This window comes from Elephantulus edwardii, unplaced genomic scaffold (assembly GCF_000299155.1).
Source record: "Elephantulus edwardii isolate Elephantulus edwardi_28Jun2011 unplaced genomic scaffold, EleEdw1.0 scaffold00094, whole genome shotgun sequence".
NCBI classification, from domain to species: Eukaryota; Metazoa; Chordata; class Mammalia; order Macroscelidea; family Macroscelididae; genus Elephantulus; species Elephantulus edwardii.
Genome location: NW_006399844.1, coordinates 11,869,684 through 11,887,624, shown reverse-complemented (window position 1 = coordinate 11,887,624; position 17,941 = coordinate 11,869,684). Strand labels below are relative to the sequence as shown.

The window sequence follows — 17,941 nt, the reverse complement described above, 5'->3', positions numbered from 1 at the left end:
CCGTGGATTGATGGCCGGATGCAGCCTGGCGGGACCCCTCCCCACCCTGAGGCCGAGGCCGACACAGGACCCTGTCAGCACCTGCCCACGCTGGGACGGAGACGTAGCCACTAAGGAGAAGCATCGTGCAGAGGGGCCCACGGGTCCCCGTGCCATTCATTCCCTGGCTTCCTGCGCCATTCTCCCAAGAAAGTGGGACGAGGGTACCAGGTGCCCCAGAAGACGGCCCCCCTCCCGACAGCGCGGTGACTCAGCCTCACTGCCCCCCCGGCCTGCTGTGTGGGGGCGCCAGTGAGAGACAGACGCCCACCTGCTGGCCGCCAGGCCACTGTTCTCGCTGAACCCCCACCCACAGTCAGGGCGCCCCCTCCTGGGGTCATGCCTCGTTCGGCTGCGCCCCCGACTTCCCGCCTCTACGCATGGAGCTGTCCTCTCAGGACCAGGCGGGGCCTCAGCCCGATCGCCCCGCCCCGCCCCCACTGACAGCTCCCCCCTCCGGAAGTGACTCCCCGCAGGGACAGCTTTGACGTCACACGGCTCTGACGTCAGGGGCCACGTGCCTGTTCACTCACACTGGGGCCAAGAGGGGCGGGAGATGGGGGAGGAGCAGCGCCCCCAGCCGCGGGCGATGGGAGGACCCCGGCCCGGGCAGTGTGCCGGCACCTTGGCTCTAGACTGCTTACTTCCCGGGCCGCCCTCAGTAACAGTCTCCAGTCACGGCCACCGACGCCTGGCCCTGCCCCAGGACCGCTGACTCGGCTGCCGCGCACCCGGGTTCCCTCTCTCCCCCAGGATCCCGCAACCCCGTGCTCGTGCCGCCGCTGTCCGCGGTGCTGATCTAGCACTGAAGGCGCCACCGGGCGGTGCGCGCTTGGTCCCCAGGGGCTTCGAGGCGCGGCCAGAACACACGCACCCCAGCACAGCCCCGTGTTCCCGCTGCGCGCGCCGCCCGCGCCCCCGCCGCCCACCCTCGCCGCCTGACGTCAGCTTGTCCGGAGGTACCGCGGTGCCGTCAGCAGCGCGCCCCGCCCCCGCGTCTCCAGGGCAACCGTGGCTTTCGATTGTTACTGTGGGAACCGGAGGTAACAGTCTACAGCCATGGTCGCTCCGCCGCACGCGCCTCTCCGTGTCGGGCCCTGCCAGGCGAGGGTGGGAAGATCGGGAGCTGGAGTAGGCAGGTGCAGGATCAAAACCGAATGTGCCCGCCAAAGTGGTGGGAGGTGAGAGGCCAGGAGGCGCAAAGAATCACAGTCCGGCCCCCGGCCTCAGTGACTGACCGGTCCTCCCAGTTAAGGCATCAGAGGTGGGGAATGGCGAGAGAAGGGGTAGTTCCGGTACTTGGGGCAGCTGGGACCAAGAGCCATCAGAGAAATTTGATTTTGTCCAGTGTCAGGGAGTCAACAGGAGGCAAGTTTTCCTAAATACGCCACCCTATCATTCTTCTACGCATCCTTGGCTGACTAGACTAGGAGCAAACAATAAATCCTTGAGTTTGTTTTCTGAAGGGAGTCTTCTCTAGATGCCCTGAGACCCCAATTTCTCCTAAATCAGAGAGGAAAAATCTTATCCCCAGGCCTGACCCCGACCCTAAACAAACTGACAAGCTTTTTAATCTGGTTTCTAAGAGTTTTCTGTAGACAAATCTGCATCTAATCTTTCTCTAGGTGCTAGGCTACAGTTTGAGACTTTCTCATTATAAAGAAGGGGAATGAGTGTCAGGGATTGAAGCTTTGTCTTGCCAGTGAAGTGTGTCCCATGATCTCTTTAAAAAACATTGTGCATGCCAATAATCAAGAGCTCTGGTGGCCTAGTGGTAAGAAGCTGTGCTGCAATCCTGAAGGCACATGGTTCGAGGCCATCAGCCACTGTGGGAAAAAGATGGACAGTGTCCTCTGAAAACCTGCCAGAGGGTCAAGCTAGATGGTACGCAACAATAACTTGATTATTCCAACTTCCTTATGAAAAATAAATAGTGAGGATAGTCCAACTTACCGCTACCTATCCATACCTTCTCCTTTTCTAACTACTCCCAAGACAGTGGCTTCCAATGCCCCATCACGATCTCCCAGGGATCCTGAGGTCTTAACCAGTTAAGATGCACTTGACTGTGGCTTCCAGTGGACATGTGTGGATGGACTATACCGTGTGTGGGTTAGTGTAGTTTGCTGGGAGAACCTGGTTCCTTTGTTGTTGGTCCACTGGCTGCCATTAAAGAGACCGTGGTGCTTTGAATCCTTCTGTGAAACTGGATCTCTCCTCCTTCCTGGAGGATGTGTTTGTGAAGATGAAATAGATGGAGTAAGTACTTTTGAAAAGAGTTGATGTTCTGATTTTAAATAGTCTACCAGCCAGCTATATGTCTGTTAGGGTGTGTTGAGCAGAGCCCCCAGCTCTGGATATTTACACAGAACGAGCAAGGGAGAATGATCTCTCTAGGTGAATGCTCTGGGACTCCAGAGGACTTCTGCTTAAAGGGGAATATGGCTGCTAACCAAAAGTTGCTGTTCAAGTCCACCCAGAGGCACCTCAAAAAGTTCTGGTGGGAAAAGTATACTGAAAATTCAGCCCTCATGAGTACAGTTCTACCTACTCTGGGCTGCTGGTTTGGTTTTTGTTTTAGCAACCTGCTGTCTCAAGAGACATCCACCCAAGAAGGTGGAAATGTAAACTGTAGCAACATCCCAAAAAACTATGACTCCTTAGACCTGTCCTATGTTTCTGTGTACCTTTCTAAGAGCAGACTGCCTCCTCTCTCAGAAGCACTTGTGGGCTTGAATCCACTCATGACTTTGAACCATCACCAAGTTGGTAGCCTGATGCTTAACTCACTGTAACACATGGCTCCTTACATTCTGGAAAGATGTAAAATCTTTGTTTGAACCCGACTGGAGATGGCTACTATAGGGGAAAGAACCAGAGGATTGTACTTTGATTAGAAACTTGGAAATAATCTGTTCCCCTAATCCATTTTATGGATTAGCCAGACAGGACATGTGGTTACCTTCTTCAGTGCAGTGAGCAAGTAAAGCAATTTAAGTCCTTGGTTCTGAATCCAACCTTGGCAAGTTATGTGGCCTCGTTTTTTATGCCTGTTTGCTCATTTAAGTTAGTCATAATACCTACCTCATGAAGTTGTGAGATTAAATTGGCAGCCTTAAAACTTTTATTTATTGCAATGTTTAACATGGTGTTATTTACTATTTCTATCTATACATTTTCCTCATCTATAAACTGAAAATGTTGGATCAATAATTCTTGCCTGAGGCTTTCCCTTCACCTCCAAAACTTTACCAATTTTTATTCTGATAGTGTTTTTCAACCGACCTTTCCTGGGAATGACAAGGGGAATTTTGTCAAAATGCAGATTCCTGCGCCTTAGCTGATCCTGACTGAGTAGGTCTGGAATTGACCCTTCATTTAACAGATAATTCGGATGTAATAAGAGTAGGGGTTGGGGGAAAGGCACAGACAGAATCCTCAGACTCATGGAATATGTGACCAGAGGTGACATCCCATTTGTTGGGAATATGACCACATGATCATTTCCTTACAAACAGAATTCACAAGCCTAAGCACTTCCTCTAAACAGCTTTTCCTTTCCCATTTTAAGGTCTGGTTTAGTATTAGGTTGTTGTAATTGGGGGAGTACAGTAAGTCATTTCACCTGTTGAGACCAGTAGTGGTCCCTGAGCTGCAGTCATTTCCGAAGAAGCCAAAATGTCAATGTCTCATATTTCTACACATTTAAATAATAGCAACTAACCTTTTCCTAAAACCTTATAGACCAAATTTAATACTCTGTAGGAAGAATTCAGTCAATTTCTGAGTCCCTTCCTTTTGTCAAGGGCTCACTCATCTAAACACCAAAAGCAGTACAGGAGTAGGTTGTAGCAAGCAGAACACTCCCCCTGACTTTCTGCTATAAAGATCCTAAGCAAGTAATCTGAACCTCTGGGTAATGTCCCTGGCTCCAGCTTCTTTTCTGAGACTGCCTGTAGTTAGGGACTCACAATCTCGAGTGAATTAGAAGTATCAATTAGTGTGGTTATCTCATGGTAGACCTTAAGAATGTCTACGCTCAGTACACTAAACCCTAGTAGTATCTGGTCAGTTTCTCAACTGTGGGCTTAACACTATCTACTAGAAAGTAAATAAATGAGTAGCTTGGGTGGGTGGGAGGAGCACTGGAGGAAAAAGGCCAGGATGGGCAATTATTACTGTGCCAAGGAAGCAACTAGAGAGCTCTGGTGCCCTAGGGGATAAGGGTTGCAAGGCAGGTGGAATCCACCCGCTATTTTGCAGGAAAAAAATAGGCAATATCCTCTTAGCCAATCCATAGCCTCTAAAAACCTTCTCCAGGGTCAGCTCTGTGACTCAGTTCTGACTCAACACTAACTTCACAATGCTAAAAGCAACCCAGCAGTGCAGTTCGTGTTCTGGCTGTGGTCTCTAGAGTGTGTGGTTTTCAGAAATCCTCCAGATGGGTCAGGCAGACCATTTTGTTCTGTCTTTGGTCTTTATCTAAAGTCACATCTTACCCTCTAAAGTCATAGTTCAGAAAGACTAGTGAACTTGTGGAAGAACGTACAGAACAAAAGCAGCAAAGGTTGGAGGTAAGCCTGCAGTCATGTAGCCTCCGCAGATCCTTGTTAGGCGCAGTCTTCTCAAAAATATTCTCCAACATAAAACCTTCTTTCTTTCTCCTTTCCTTAAGACTTCCATCAAAAACGTGTACATATCTATACACATAAACATTTGTCCTGGGGGTTCACAACTAGTACACTTTATTTGGTGCTCCCCACAAGCTGGGGAATGGCCAGGATGCAAGACTTCCACTATTTAATGGCTTTGGTGTGTGTTTCCAAGAAAAAAAGGATGCTCAAACTGGTGCCAAGCCTTGCTTTTTCCATGCCACCCTCCTCTCAAAGTTCCACTGGGCCTTTTCCATGCTTGCACATCAGAAAGTCAAAGTGTTCTTTAAGGCCTTTTGCTTTTCTGAAATGCAGAGCAAACCCTGGGAACTGCCATTTGCCTCTTATTTGGTCATAGTGAGGGGCAGTAACAACAGCAGTTCCAGTTAAGAAGACAGACAAAGTATAGGCCATAAAAGATCTGCCCTAAAAGGGAGCTCTGGTGACCTAATGGCAAAAAGCTGTGCTGCAATCCCAAAGGAGTCCAGTTGAAATCCACCATGCTCCGCTGAAGAAAGAGAAACAATCTCTTCCTGTGCTAGTCGGCTCTCAGTGATACATACCACCACCAACAAAAAAAATTTAAAAGCTTCCCTAAGGTCTTATGTCCCAGTGCTTTTAGGAGAAGGAATAGGGAGCCAGAGTCTCTTGTTGACCTTTCAGTGTGCAAACTGGTCCAAGAACTTGAGGTAGGCCTGGCGCTGGGGTGCAGCAGCTGGAATGAAGTGGCCACCAGAGTGGTTGAGGGTGACAGCACCAGGGAACTGACTAGCAAGCTGCTGACTCTCCTGAGAGGGGATGACCCGGTCAGTGTCCCCAAAAACATGAAGCGAAGGGAGTGCCAAGGGGGCCTTCAAGATGGGTTCCTGGAGTTCACCGCCCCGGGGACAGAAACCAGACACCAGGATGATGAACTTTGGCAACGGGAAGCGGGCATCCCCAGCCTGGCCCAGGGCACAAACAAGAGCTGCTAGCGCTGCCCCCTGGCTGAAACCAAGGAGCCCATCAAAAGGTCCTTGCTGGTTCAGTGCCTGTGCCACGGTGTCCAGGGCTTCCTGCAGACCCCTGCACACCGTGGGCTCCTCGAGCGCGGAGAAAACGGCTGCGGCCTCTGAAAACCACCAGCCTTGGGGCTGCTCCTCCGGAGGGCAGGAACCTGCAGTGACATGGGGGAAGAGTATGGGTTAGGCTAAAGGGTCTAGGAGGTGAAGAAGGGCCAGGGGGTGAAAAGGTGAGGCCGCTGGTGGGGGGAGAAGTCAGTCGTGGGTAATGAAGTGGTTGGTAAGCTTAAGTGCGGGAGGGTCGACTGCAGAGCTGGAAAGGAAAGGACAGTATTTAAAAAGGGAGGACAGAAGCGGGTGGGCAACACGTGGGCGTGGGGTCGGGAGTGCAGGTAAGATGGAGAACGCAGAGAGCATTTCCGGGGCAGGGCTCGTCTCACCCGGGTCTGGCCCGGCACCATCGGGGCCCGCAGCGCTCCCCGGGACCGGGTGCGGGCCGCTGAGGCACACGAGCTCGGCGCGGCCCCGCAGCGCTTTCCTCAGCGCTCCCGTCTTCTCGCGGAAGCCCCTCTCGCTCTGCCGGAAGCCCGCCAAGCACAGCACGCGCAGAGGCGGCCGCACCGCCATGCTGCCGGGCAGCGATCCACAGAGCCTCCGGAAGCGCCCTTTCCCCGAGCGGAAGCAGCATGGGAAGGGCGGGCCCAAATGTAGACCCGTACTAGGGGCGGGCCAACGAGTGTTTCCATGACAACGAGGAGCCCAAAGCAGGGAGGGAGTAGTACCTGGGGTCTCAGGGAGCGAGCTGCACCCCTGGATCGTCTCTGCAGCTGCAACTTTCACAGCCCGCGGCTGGAGAGGCGCACAAGGCCCCTGTCTGCACCTGGGGGGACACACACTTTGGTTAAGGTTTCGCTTCGCAGTCCCCGGCCTCGGTCCACTGCATTTCTCGTCCAGGCCGCAGGGCGGCGGCTTCGGCTTAAGATGGGGAGCCCCGCCCACCTTCCCTCCTGCTGTCCCGTCGGGAGTCTTGGGGGGCCGGTCCTGCCGGTAGTTCACAGTCCAGGGCCCCAGGGAGCTGCCAGCGTAGAAGTCCATGGGGTAGGGCTGCTGCCAGGAAATGTCCCGCAGGGCCACGGCCGCCTTGGGGAGAAGTGGACAGTAAGACTAAAATTTTCTGCATGTTACTGAATTCTGCTCTCACCCTTCAGGATGGCTGTTATCCTCATATTACAGAAAGGTCAGTAACTATGAATGCAGCCCACCCACCCACTCCATTCCAGCAGGCCTTTCACCCCCATGAATTTGGGCACAGTTGTGTATTACCTCATAGGGTGTCAGCAGTGGCTTGGGGAAGGCTGTGCCCCAGTCAATGGAGAGGCGTGGACATGCCACCTGCACCCACCTGCAAAGGAAAGCAGGTGGGATCCTTCTGTGCAGGGGGTCTTAATGAAAAACATGACTGTGTCTGTAACACACCTTACGACTGATTACTACTTTAAATAAAAACTGTCACGTACTGCTGTCTAGGGATCTCTGGCAGCCTTACCGTTAAGAACCTGAGTGGCAATCCCAAAGGCACACCGTTTGAATCTACCAATTGCTTTGTGAGAGAAGGATGTGTAATCTCCTTTCAAGTGAATAACTGTGTTGGAAAACCTGTAGGAGCGTCAGATTCCAACTCCACTGTACTCAACAAACAAAACAAATCCTGTTTAGAGTAACACTATACTGCTTCTTGCTGGCAGTTTCATTCACAGACTGAACTTTCTGTGGGCAGGGTCAGTGCAGCTCCTCGGCGTCGGCATCCTCAGAACTAAATTTGATGCCGAGACTGGTACAGGTGCCAGTCATGCCTCCACTTCAGACAAAACAACTGTGACGCTACTAGCTCAGAGCTCTAGCCAGACAGTGCAGGTGTGATTGACCACTAGTTGAGCAGGTGCTCAGTCAACCTTCAGATTCCATCTCCATGAAAGCAATTCACATTGACTCCAGTCTTTTGTGTGTCCTGGGCAGGACCCAAGCTTATAAACTTCTTTAGCCAAGCTCAAAGCTAGGGAAATGATGAAACTTACACATCCACCTCAGGAAGCAGACTAAGCTTGCTGGGGAAGATCTCTGAGAGCAGCAGCCGCAGGAAGGGAAGTCCCAACGCTTGGAGCCGAGATTCCAGGTGCTGTTGAGAGAGGGGGACAAGGCTAGGGTCAACATGATCAAAAGGAGCTCCTCTGGCCTACTGATCTTTCCTAGCTAGACTTTCAGTCAGTCCTCTCCTCCAGAGGCTGTCCAGAGCCTTCTGACCTCTAAGATCTTTGGACTTCCTTGGCGTCCCAACGTGCCCAGGATGAGGCCCCAGGATTTAGCTGAGCGGGCAGTAGCTATGGCTTCTTGGCGAGTGGCCTGCATGCGCTGGTGGTCATAGTGTTCTCTGGATAAAACTTTGCTGTATGGGTCATACCTGGAAAAGAACCTGGCAAGATCAATGTGACAGCCTCTTACAGGACTTCCACTTTACACCTGGCTCCCTCACTCAGCTCCCTGGGCTCCTGAGTCTTTTTTTTTTTTAAATTTCAAATCTTTTGTTTTTATTCACTTTTTTGATTTTTCACTCACTTTTTTAAAAATTTTAATATTTTTTAAACATTTCAATGAACATTTACAGAGATTTTGGATTTCTATTTATTCATTGCTGCACTTCTCTCCCCACCGGCTCCTGAGTCTTCAGGCACCATTTCTCTTCTGATTCTGCTGCTGTAGGTAACTTGGAAACAGGTGCAGACAAGAACTATCCTGGGGGAGCGTAGTCCCACAACTGGGGCAGCCATGTGTACAGGAGGGTTTTAGAATTTCAGTGTCAATCTCAGGAGCTTCATGGGCTGGTTTGAGTTCCAGATTGAGTCTAAGGGCCTCTTACCCTCAGGATTCAGGGCTATCAAGGGCCAAGCAAAAGATCACTGGCAGCAGATGCACTCCCTCCCAGCTAGTAAACCCAGCTCAGCACATACCGATAAGCAGAGACATTGGGGTTGGCAATCATGATAGACTCCAGGTGGAAACGCCCATCTCCAAGATAACTGTAGGTGACAGAAAGGAAACCACAACTCTGGTTTGGGGCCCAGAGATCTATGCTGCTAAATAATATGACAAGTGATCATTTCACTTCTTGGGGCTTTATGTTTTCTCACGTGTGAAATGAGGAATTTGAACTGGATGATGCTAAAGTCCTTCTAATGATGTAATGCAGAATCTAAGATTGGCCATCCCCAACTTCTCAGGGAAGAGTAAAAGGTCAAGGTCACAGTAAGGCCTCCTGGAATGCTGGAGATCTTAATTTGTAGGAAGGGGGCAGGTTCTCCCTGTACAGAAGTAGTGTGCAGGAAGTGTAGTAAAGGAGGTTTCAGGATGTACACTGGTTATTCTTATCCCCGAACTAGTTCTCAGATCTACTAAGTGGTAACAACAGTTACCACTTAATAGACTTGCACCCTCTGGATCCGAGGCCCACACAAGTGTCTGATGTGTACGACTTCACTCTTGCCACAAAAAAAATTCTCCAAGAGGTCCATATGTACTTTCATTTTAACAAAGACACAACTGAGACTCAGGGAAAACAAAAAATTTGCCTGAAGTTATATAGCTATCATGCAGTGCATCTAGGACTTGAATTTGGGTCTGACTCCAGGCTTAATGACTATACTATACTAAGCATGCTCTAGGAGAGAAAAAAAAAGATGCTGTCCCTGACAGTACCACCCAGCCTACAAAGAGTCCAAGACACAGAAAGTAATCTGCCTGTGGCAGCTCCATCCTGGAGCCCTTGCCTCATTGTGATGAATAATCAGACCTCATGGTGGGCTTCCCTCCAATACACTCTTAAAGCCTCAAGGTTAGACATTTAAGAGCTTAGTGTCATGCAGGGTCAGACACTGGCAGAATGTCCCTTGGGGAGCAGGGTGCCAGCGCTGAGCTGCGGAAGGCCCTCCAGTGGGTTTATCTAGGGGCAGGGGTATCCTGTGTGGGTGCAGCCAAGGACCACCCTCTGGGACCAGCTTCCACAGCCTCAGAGGTGGAGCTGAGTCAGGGAGTGCCCAGCCTTCCCTTCCTGCCATTAGCAGGAACAGCGCTCCCCTCCCCAATCCCAGCTGGGGGAGCTGTCGGCTCTGAGGCTGGCTGCATTCACACAACATTAAGCATTTCCATTACCTAAAATAATTAGGTGGCAGGAGACACACTGCTCCTGCTTGTTAGCTGTCCGGATGCTAAATTAATGGGGCTGCAGCCTGGGCGTGCCCATCCATCTTCTCCAATTATATTCTCACCAATTCAGCCCACCCTCATATTTCCATTAAACCTTTTGATTCCTGCCCCATCCTGAGCATAACCTTCTAGTTGGTGGACAGAGCACAGAAGAGGGAGGAAAATCCAAATTCTTGTCCTTATTTTGTCTCTGACTTACAGTGTGGCCTTAGGCAAATGGCTAAAGAGCTTAAGACTCAGTTTCCTTTCCTGTAAGGTGAATCTCAAACTCTCTTAGGTTTGATTTTTTATGGCTTCATGAACATCCTCATTTCTAACTTACACAACAGCCTCCACCTCTTCAGGCAGTCGAGGGGATGTGCATCCCAGAATCTCCCCAGGAGACAGGGGTTTGCACTGTGGAACAGTCACCCGGTACTCAGCTTTCAGTTCCTGGGCAGCTGCCTGTGGGGATAACAAGCAAAGAGAACCAAGGGGCCGGGAAAGGAAAGTCAGGCTGGGGAGCAATCTGGAACACATGGCATGGCAATCTGGAAGCAGCTGGAGGCTAGTCACTGTCTGCCCAGTGGATGCTGAGCATCCTCACATCCACTCACCTGCAAGGTTGACACAAACTGAATGGTGCTGACCAGGGCAAGGCCACTGGCAGGGGGAAAGGTGAGGCGGATAGAGTCCAGAAGGTGCGTGGTGTCTATTCGGATGTCCACAAACACGTACAGCACTCGTAAGTCTTGAGCTGAAGTGTCCATGGGAACTAGGAGGAGACAAGAATTCAGGAAACTTTGTTTCAGAAGTCAGGGGGAGCAGAGGGCCTAGTCTGGAGGAGGTTGGGAGTGTATCACTGGTCCCTAGGGCCTAGCCTGTTCTACCACCAACAGCCTTTCAAACACTGGCATCTGGGACAGTAGCATGGTTTCCAAGACAATCAAATCCAAAAGAAAGTCCACCTGCAGAGTAGGAAGACCCAAGCCATCCAGGAAACCAGCAAAGACCTCATGCCTGCAAGCAGGGTAGGCATGGTGATGGAGGTTGGATCAGGGCACCACTCTTCCCCACCTCTAGCCCTCCCAGGTCCATGTGCCTGTCATACCCAGGCAGCTGTGGCCGTAGTGTACCAGGAAGTCCGCTCCCAGGGCTCTTGCTGTAAAGTCATCCACACAGCAAGCCCCATAGGTCACATCACCCATCACCATCACTTCAGCCTCTGTGAACCTGGGGGAGGAGGAAGTGATGTAAGGAGATGGGAGAGAGAGCTAACCCTGTGGAGGGGTCTCAGGGCCCAGCTCTTCTCCCCCTCTCTTGATTGATTAGGTTGGCAGTTGCCACTTCTGCCAACATGAGTGGGAGGGGCCCAGCTGCCACCTCCCTCAGCCCTGGTAGCCGCTCCTGGAACTGTAGCTGTACAAGCATGGTCTCTAGGACACCCTGATTCCTCTGCCCAAACTCAGGCTGAAAGAGGGCCCTCAACCCTCTGGCTGGCACCTAGCACTAAACAGTGACCACAAGGACCTGCAGATACCTGGACCCATTCCATGCAAAGCCAAGAATCCATACTTGGGCATTCATGCAGAAGTACCTACTCCCACTTTCTAACACTACAGTCTGGGGGGTCATGGGTATGGAGGTACATACAGCCTCCCCTCTGGCCCTTACCCCCTGGCACTTCCCCACCATCAGGCAGGGTCTTTACTGCCCAGAATAGGGGTACCTATGCACAACTCCCCCACAGCACATGGCACCGCCTACCCACCTCATGTGTCAGGAAGAGTGGGTTCTGGCCAGCACATTGCTAGGGGATCCACTGCCAGGCCTGAATCACTGGGGATGGGGGTGGGGAGGGAAGTCCCTGCACCTCCTGACTTGTCACAGAAGTGGAGCAAGAAGACCAACTCCTCCTAGAACAGACCCACCCCTTGCCTGAGCCCTGCTGAGCACCTGGGGTCCCCTCATTCCTCCCAGGGGGTGTGGTGGAGGAAACAGCCCAGCTACTGCCAACCAACTGCCCTCCTCCACCCCATTCCCCAAATCAGGCTGTGCACAGAAGCAGATTATTCAGCTCCTTAGAATGCAGCCCAGGCATCTGAGTCAGTTGGAGCACTTAATTTTTTATAGATTAAAATGTATGCAAATTGGCCCAAGCCCCAGAGAGCATCCCCAAGGGGCAAGAGGGTGGGAGCAGGGAAGTTAGTCTGTGGCAGCAAAGGGATGCTGAGCCGGGTGGGGGAAGGGCAGCAGCAGGGAAGTGGGAGGTTCCATCTAGTGATGACCTCTCCTCTCTTCATTTCCCCTTCTGGCTCCTGTGCAGGTTCCAGATGGCTGGTACTCTCCCTCCTCCCCAAGGATGGCTCACTGTACTGAAGAAACTTAGAAGGAGGGGAGTGGAGGAACTGAACACCTTCTCCTAGGCACCCTTCTCCTGCTAAACCTATCCTCCCCCTGCATGTGCCAAAGGAAAAGGAGACCCCAGTTAGATTCTGTGCTCACCATTCAGCCCATCCTAGGGTCTGCTCTGGGGATTCTGAGGCTCCTCTCCAGGGCCCATTATCTGCTCTAGCCCCAGTTTGAAGACACTGGAATTAACCTCTATCCCATTTTTTTTTTCTAAGGAAGGGTGATTTATACAGATAAGCAAGGATCCCAGGAGGTTTTTCTTTTTGTGTTTGGGAATTTAGGGGTGGGAAAATAGAAGTTTAAAAGGGGGGGGGGAATGTATGCGAATAGAGCTTTGATGCCATAAGGAGGGTGTTAATCCAGCTTCATTTCTAGGGCCAGCAATTGCCTCACCTTTCCAAGATATCCACAATCGTGCAGGCGAAGAGGAGGAGGCCTTCAGGCATTTGCAAAGCCACTGTAAGACACAGCAGAGACATGAGAGGCAGAGGGCTGGGAGGAAGGTGAGATGGCTACACTGTACCCTGGCTAGACAAGGCAACTTCCCTTTGTACACCCCTCAACTCAAAGTTTAGAGCTCACCCTTCTTGGCCTGGGCCTGCTGGATCCTCCAGATGGTCTTGGGGATCTCAAAGTTGTAGTTAGAAGGCAGTACCTGGATGGCTGCTTGCAGCTGGGGGTTGTTCAGGATCTCAGGGGGGATCTGATTGGCTAAACGGCCACGAGGAGTCCGACCTAGGATGAACATAAGGCCTGAGTTAGCTAGCATCTGGCCTAGACCACAGCAGGACTCAAGTAAGCTTTTAACTCCAGTGGCCCAAATCCTACTTGCATGCCAAGGGGGATGGCCCAGCTTTCTTCCCTGTCTTAAAACTAGGGTCAATCCATTAACCCAGAAAGAAGCCTGCATAATTAATTTCTATGTTGTAAAGTCATCATAAATAAAAGAGACTATCAATGGAATATGGCTCGCTCCTTACCTTAGAAGAATTCAGGCAACACCAGACTTGAGAAAGTTACTAGAACCACACAATTTCTACTTAGTAACAACCCAGTGGAAAACTCAAGGATGTAGGCAGCTCAACTCTCTTTTACTGCCTTCACATTAGAACTTACTCATACAAAGGATATCAACCACACAAGAGGACCTATTGAGTTGGTAAGGTTATTAGATTTTTCTAGCCCATCTCAGAGCAGCTGGTAGAACTGCTTGCCTTAGTGTTAGCAGGACAACTCCTCATCCACTAGGTCACCAGACTTCACGGCAGTTCAACTAGTCTAGGAAGATGCTTTTCCTACCCTTTCACCCCGGTGAACATCTCAAAGTTTTGAGGGCCCAGTCATGAAATTGTACATAAACTGTATGAGCAATCATTTTAAGAACTGTTCTTACTTGAGTCCTACTGCTCATGCCCACATTGGTTAATTCCTTAATTTAAATTTAAAATGAAAATAGACAATATATATTTAACTGTAGTAGTTTCTTACACCCAAGCGTTGAGGACTCTCCTTCATAGGGTCACTATGAGTCGCCTGAAATTCGACGGCACTTAACAACAATAACATCAACAGAGAGAGAGAGATCAGCTGGCCCAGTGGACAGAAGGCGATGCTACCAAGCCGAAGGTGGGTGACTTTTAATCTGCAGCCCTCGGGCCAGTCTTTCATTGTTTTTGTTCAGACATTCCTCTAGGTGGTATAGCCCTGATGTACAAGTTGCCGTACAGCGGTAACTTGTGGTTGCTGTGAGGCTGAAAACTGTGACACTGATGTGTCAAATGTGTTAATGTGGACAGAGAGTGGGTTGGAGCTCCCCATTAAAACAAGCTTGGAAGGAGAAGTGGCTTCCACTTCTGTAATAGCTTGCCTCTGGAAACCTGACCCTGGAGAGAGGATGAGAGACACCCAAGCATTGAGGATTCTCCTTCATAGGGTCGCTATGAGTTGCCTGCGACTCAACAGCACTTAACAACAACAACAACAACAACAGTTTCTTAGTTCTATTACATCCCCACCTCCAATGATAGAATAAAACATGCTGTAGTCAGAAGAGTCAACAACAGTCAGAATACCAGCCAGTTCAAAATAACTATATCTTCTCACCCCAGTAACAATAGCAAAACTCAACAGAGCAGCAGCAAACAACGAATGTTGGCAAGGTTATGGAGAAATTGGAACCCTTATTCACTTTTGGTGGGAGTGTAAAAATGGTGCAACCACGAGGGAAGGCAGGATGGTGCTTTGTCAAAAAGTTGAAAATAGAAATACCATTTGGCCCAGCAATGCCACTACAGGAAATATACCCTAATGAAACCAGAACTGCCACCCAACAGATACCCAACCATGTTTATTGCTGTGTTGTTCACAATATCAAAGAGATGGAAGCAATCTAAGTGCCCATCAACAAATTCATGGATAGAGATGATAGTATGCAGTGCTGAAAAACAAGGAACTCATAATATATACAAAATGGGTGACCCTGGAGGACATTATGCTGAGTGAAGTATCTCAGTCACAAAAGGACACATAACAGCATAATGCCACTTTTGTAGAGGAGAACTGACATGGGGTTTGAAAGAAAACTGAGAAAAGCAGGATAAATAATGAACACTGCATTGGAGCAGATTAGGGAAACAATCATATAAAAAGAATATATGATTAGACATTATTTGCATGACAGCAGTCCAGAATAAGAGGTGTACAACAAAGTGGTCTGGAAGAGGTGGAGGGGGGAAGGAAATTATGCAAGAATGAATTAATTTTTTTTCAAAAAAAGTGAACTGGAGGTGAGTATGAAGGAAATGTGCAACAATGAATGAATGGAAATCCAAGTTTTCTGTAAAGTTTTGTTAAAGTCATAATTAATATTTTTATAAAAAAGAAGAAAAAAGCTTCCACTAAAAAAAACAACAACACAGCAGCTAAAGGCAGAAAAGTTAATTCATCCGTTAGGTGACAGAGACTAAAAGAGTCAAATAGAGATATGCAAATACAATCCTCTTCTTAAGTGGAAGAGTTATGGTGGCTTAGTGATAATGAGTTGGGCTGCCAACCCGAATGCATATGGTTCAAATCCACCATCCATTCTGTGGTAGAAAGATGGGCAGAATATCCTCTCCTACAATTTGCTTCCTCTGAAAACCCACGGGAGGGTCATTTATGAGTTGGTGCTAACTCAAACATATAAAACATTAAGGGGGAAACATAGCTCTTTAGCAAGGCTGCAACTCTTTATCTGGACTCATTCCAGTCCCTGCATTTAAACTCGTTATCTCTTATGAGCCAGATAGTTTGTGAATGGTACAAGGTAATAATTTAGTCCATACTATGTGTTATAATCTGTGCTAGGCCTCTGACTATGATAGGAGATCCTGGAAGACCTATGCCTTCATCCACTGGGAATGGATGTGAGAGTGGAGGGGTGGATGGGCAACTAAGGAAGGTTAGCACAGCAGGTTGGGCGTCGGAGATTTGAATGCTACCACTGCAATGGCTTTTGCCCATTTGTTTCAGAGGCCTTGGGACCACCAGCTCAGACTCCCTTTCACAGAACCTCCCTCCACCAGGTCCAAATCCTCTGAGGACCTTGGATTGCAGAATCTGCTAGCTTTAGCAGCTTAAGAGGTCCCCAGTGCTCAGTGGGACTGGGGAATGGCGCCTCCTCCTTTATCATGTGGCTGTGATCATCTGTTTACATCTATATTCCCCAGGTGACCGTGAAGCCCATGAGGACAGCGGCTGTATTCTAGTCCCTGCACTTAGCGCAGGCCTGGCATACAACCTGTGCTCAGTAAGTGCCTGGTGAATGAAATTATGAGCATCTTCTCTGAAAGCATTCCCTAAAGGCCCACTCTGGAGTGACTGCTGCAACAGGCCAGGTCCCAACGGGTCCATATTTCTCTGAGTCTTCGTGCGACTGTCTGACAGCCAAAGCAGGGGGCAGTTTCTGGATTAGGAACTACAAGCTCCAAGGGAGTGTCACTCCCAATCCAATCCTAGGGCTGCAAAACGAGACCAGCTTCCCTGGGCTCCAGATGACAGTCGCTTAAAGTCAGTGACGGCGCACACTTCCGGGTCTGCTGGGGAGAACGCCACTGTCGTTAAAGGATCTTGCCCTTGATCTGAGGGTCCCAGCCAGAGATTGAAGGCCTGGAGGCCGCTGAGTTTCAACACTCACCTCTGCCAGGGCCGCTTCGGCCGCCTGGCTTCGCCGCTTCAGAAACAGCCAACTCCTCCATCACCAGCCAACCCACGTGGGGACCAAAAAGACAGTGTTAGAGGATCGCGGAGAGCGTAGGCATCACAATCAATCGCCGATTGATCAGCAAGGGGCGGAGACTGGGTGGAGACCAAGAAGGAGAAGAGGGGCGGGGTTGCAATGGGCCTCTTCTCCGCCCAGAAGGTCGGGACTCTAGAGAGCCCCTAGCGGTCCCTGACCAAAGCCATTTCGCTCTCTCGGCCACTCAGGCTCCCTCTCCCCCCACTCCCGCATTCCCGAACCCATGCTGACTCCGGGCCTGCGGAATTGTGAGGGTCCGAATAGGGGGCACCCGCCAGGTTTCCCTTCAGCTCCCTACCTCTCTCCCCTCCTAGTAAGCAGTGGTCAACCAGGCGTACTCCACGTGTTGGGGGAGCGACATTCCCTCCCTCAAGAGGCCCCTGCTACTTGGACAAGACAGAACTCAGCACCCACCAACCCAGATCCAGGCTGAGAGTCTTGGATTCTCAGAGCGCCATAGTATCTTTGTCACCTTTAGAGGCCAGGTTTACGTGCCAGGAGCCCCAGCGCACAAGGCGCCAAGCTTGAAGGCGCTTTGCTGGGAGGGTGGGGCAGTCTGAGGACAGAGATTTGTCTAAATTCGTCCTGATGGGTTATCTGGCCAAAGCCGCCCCTGAAACGTAGGGAAATCTTTCTCCTGATCACTAGCCTGGGCTCTTGGGACACTAAAGAGAAAGCAGGGCAGCGAGTGAAGTAGCCTTGACCTTTGAAAGAGCAAGCTATCTGCAGGGCTGGCCTCCAGCTAGGTCAACCCCATAGAGCAATGGTCCGGGGCCGTTTGCCTACCCAGCCCCCTGGCACCATCTTCCTCTCTGCAGCGTGCAGTGAGCACAGCTGGCTCTTTAAGGCAGCTCTGTGGCCTCAGGCTCCCCCTGAGGCCCTCCTTGCTTGGAAATCCCTAATTAAAGTGCAAGGAGAAGTTAAAACAAGAGTGAGCAGTGGAAGGGTGAACCAGAAGGGGTCTGCTCTGGTCCTTAGCACAAGTTCCCTTTGGGCAGTAATGTGACTAACATAGATTCTAGGAAAATACCTTCTCAGTCCAAAGACATTCTGTTCGAATCCACCAGCTGCCCCATCAGATATGATAGGCAATTTTCTCCCATGTGATTTATTGACTTTGAAAACCTGCTGGAGGGTCAGCTTTGAGTCAGTTACAACTCCACAGTAAACTGCCACAACAAGCTTAATGACAGTCTAAATGATTTTCTCAGCTCTCTCAGGCTTTCTGGAACTTCAGGGTGCAATATTTTAATTCTTATATGTGCCCAGGCCTTCCCCTTTCAAGACCACTGGGCTCATCAGAAGCAATGTCAGTTTAAAGA

The 17,941-nt window shown here is 50.3% G+C and overlaps 2 protein-coding genes across 2 annotated transcripts; both read right to left on the bottom strand.

The window, feature by feature from the left end:
- Positions 1-5,350: 5,350 nt before the first annotated feature.
- On the bottom strand, positions 5,351-6,319 carry OVCA2 (ovarian tumor suppressor candidate 2). Its single transcript, XM_006891099.1, has 2 exons — positions 6,133-6,319; positions 5,351-5,847 (listed from the first exon to the last, which is right to left on the bottom strand). The coding sequence occupies exons 1-2, from the start codon at positions 6,317-6,319 to the stop codon at positions 5,351-5,353; spliced, it is 684 nt and encodes a 227-aa protein (XP_006891161.1).
- Positions 6,320-6,482: 163 nt separating this feature from the next.
- Positions 6,483-16,580, bottom strand: DPH1 (diphthamide biosynthesis 1). Its single transcript, XM_006891098.1, has 12 exons — positions 16,518-16,580; positions 12,923-13,075; positions 12,734-12,797; positions 11,040-11,161; positions 10,546-10,703; positions 10,272-10,393; positions 8,698-8,766; positions 7,994-8,150; positions 7,768-7,868; positions 7,016-7,094; positions 6,692-6,832; positions 6,483-6,572 (listed from the first exon to the last, which is right to left on the bottom strand). The coding sequence occupies exons 1-12, from the start codon at positions 16,576-16,578 to the stop codon at positions 6,483-6,485; spliced, it is 1,317 nt and encodes a 438-aa protein (XP_006891160.1). The 5' UTR covers positions 16,579-16,580.
- Between the last annotated feature and the right edge of the window lie 1,361 nt (positions 16,581-17,941).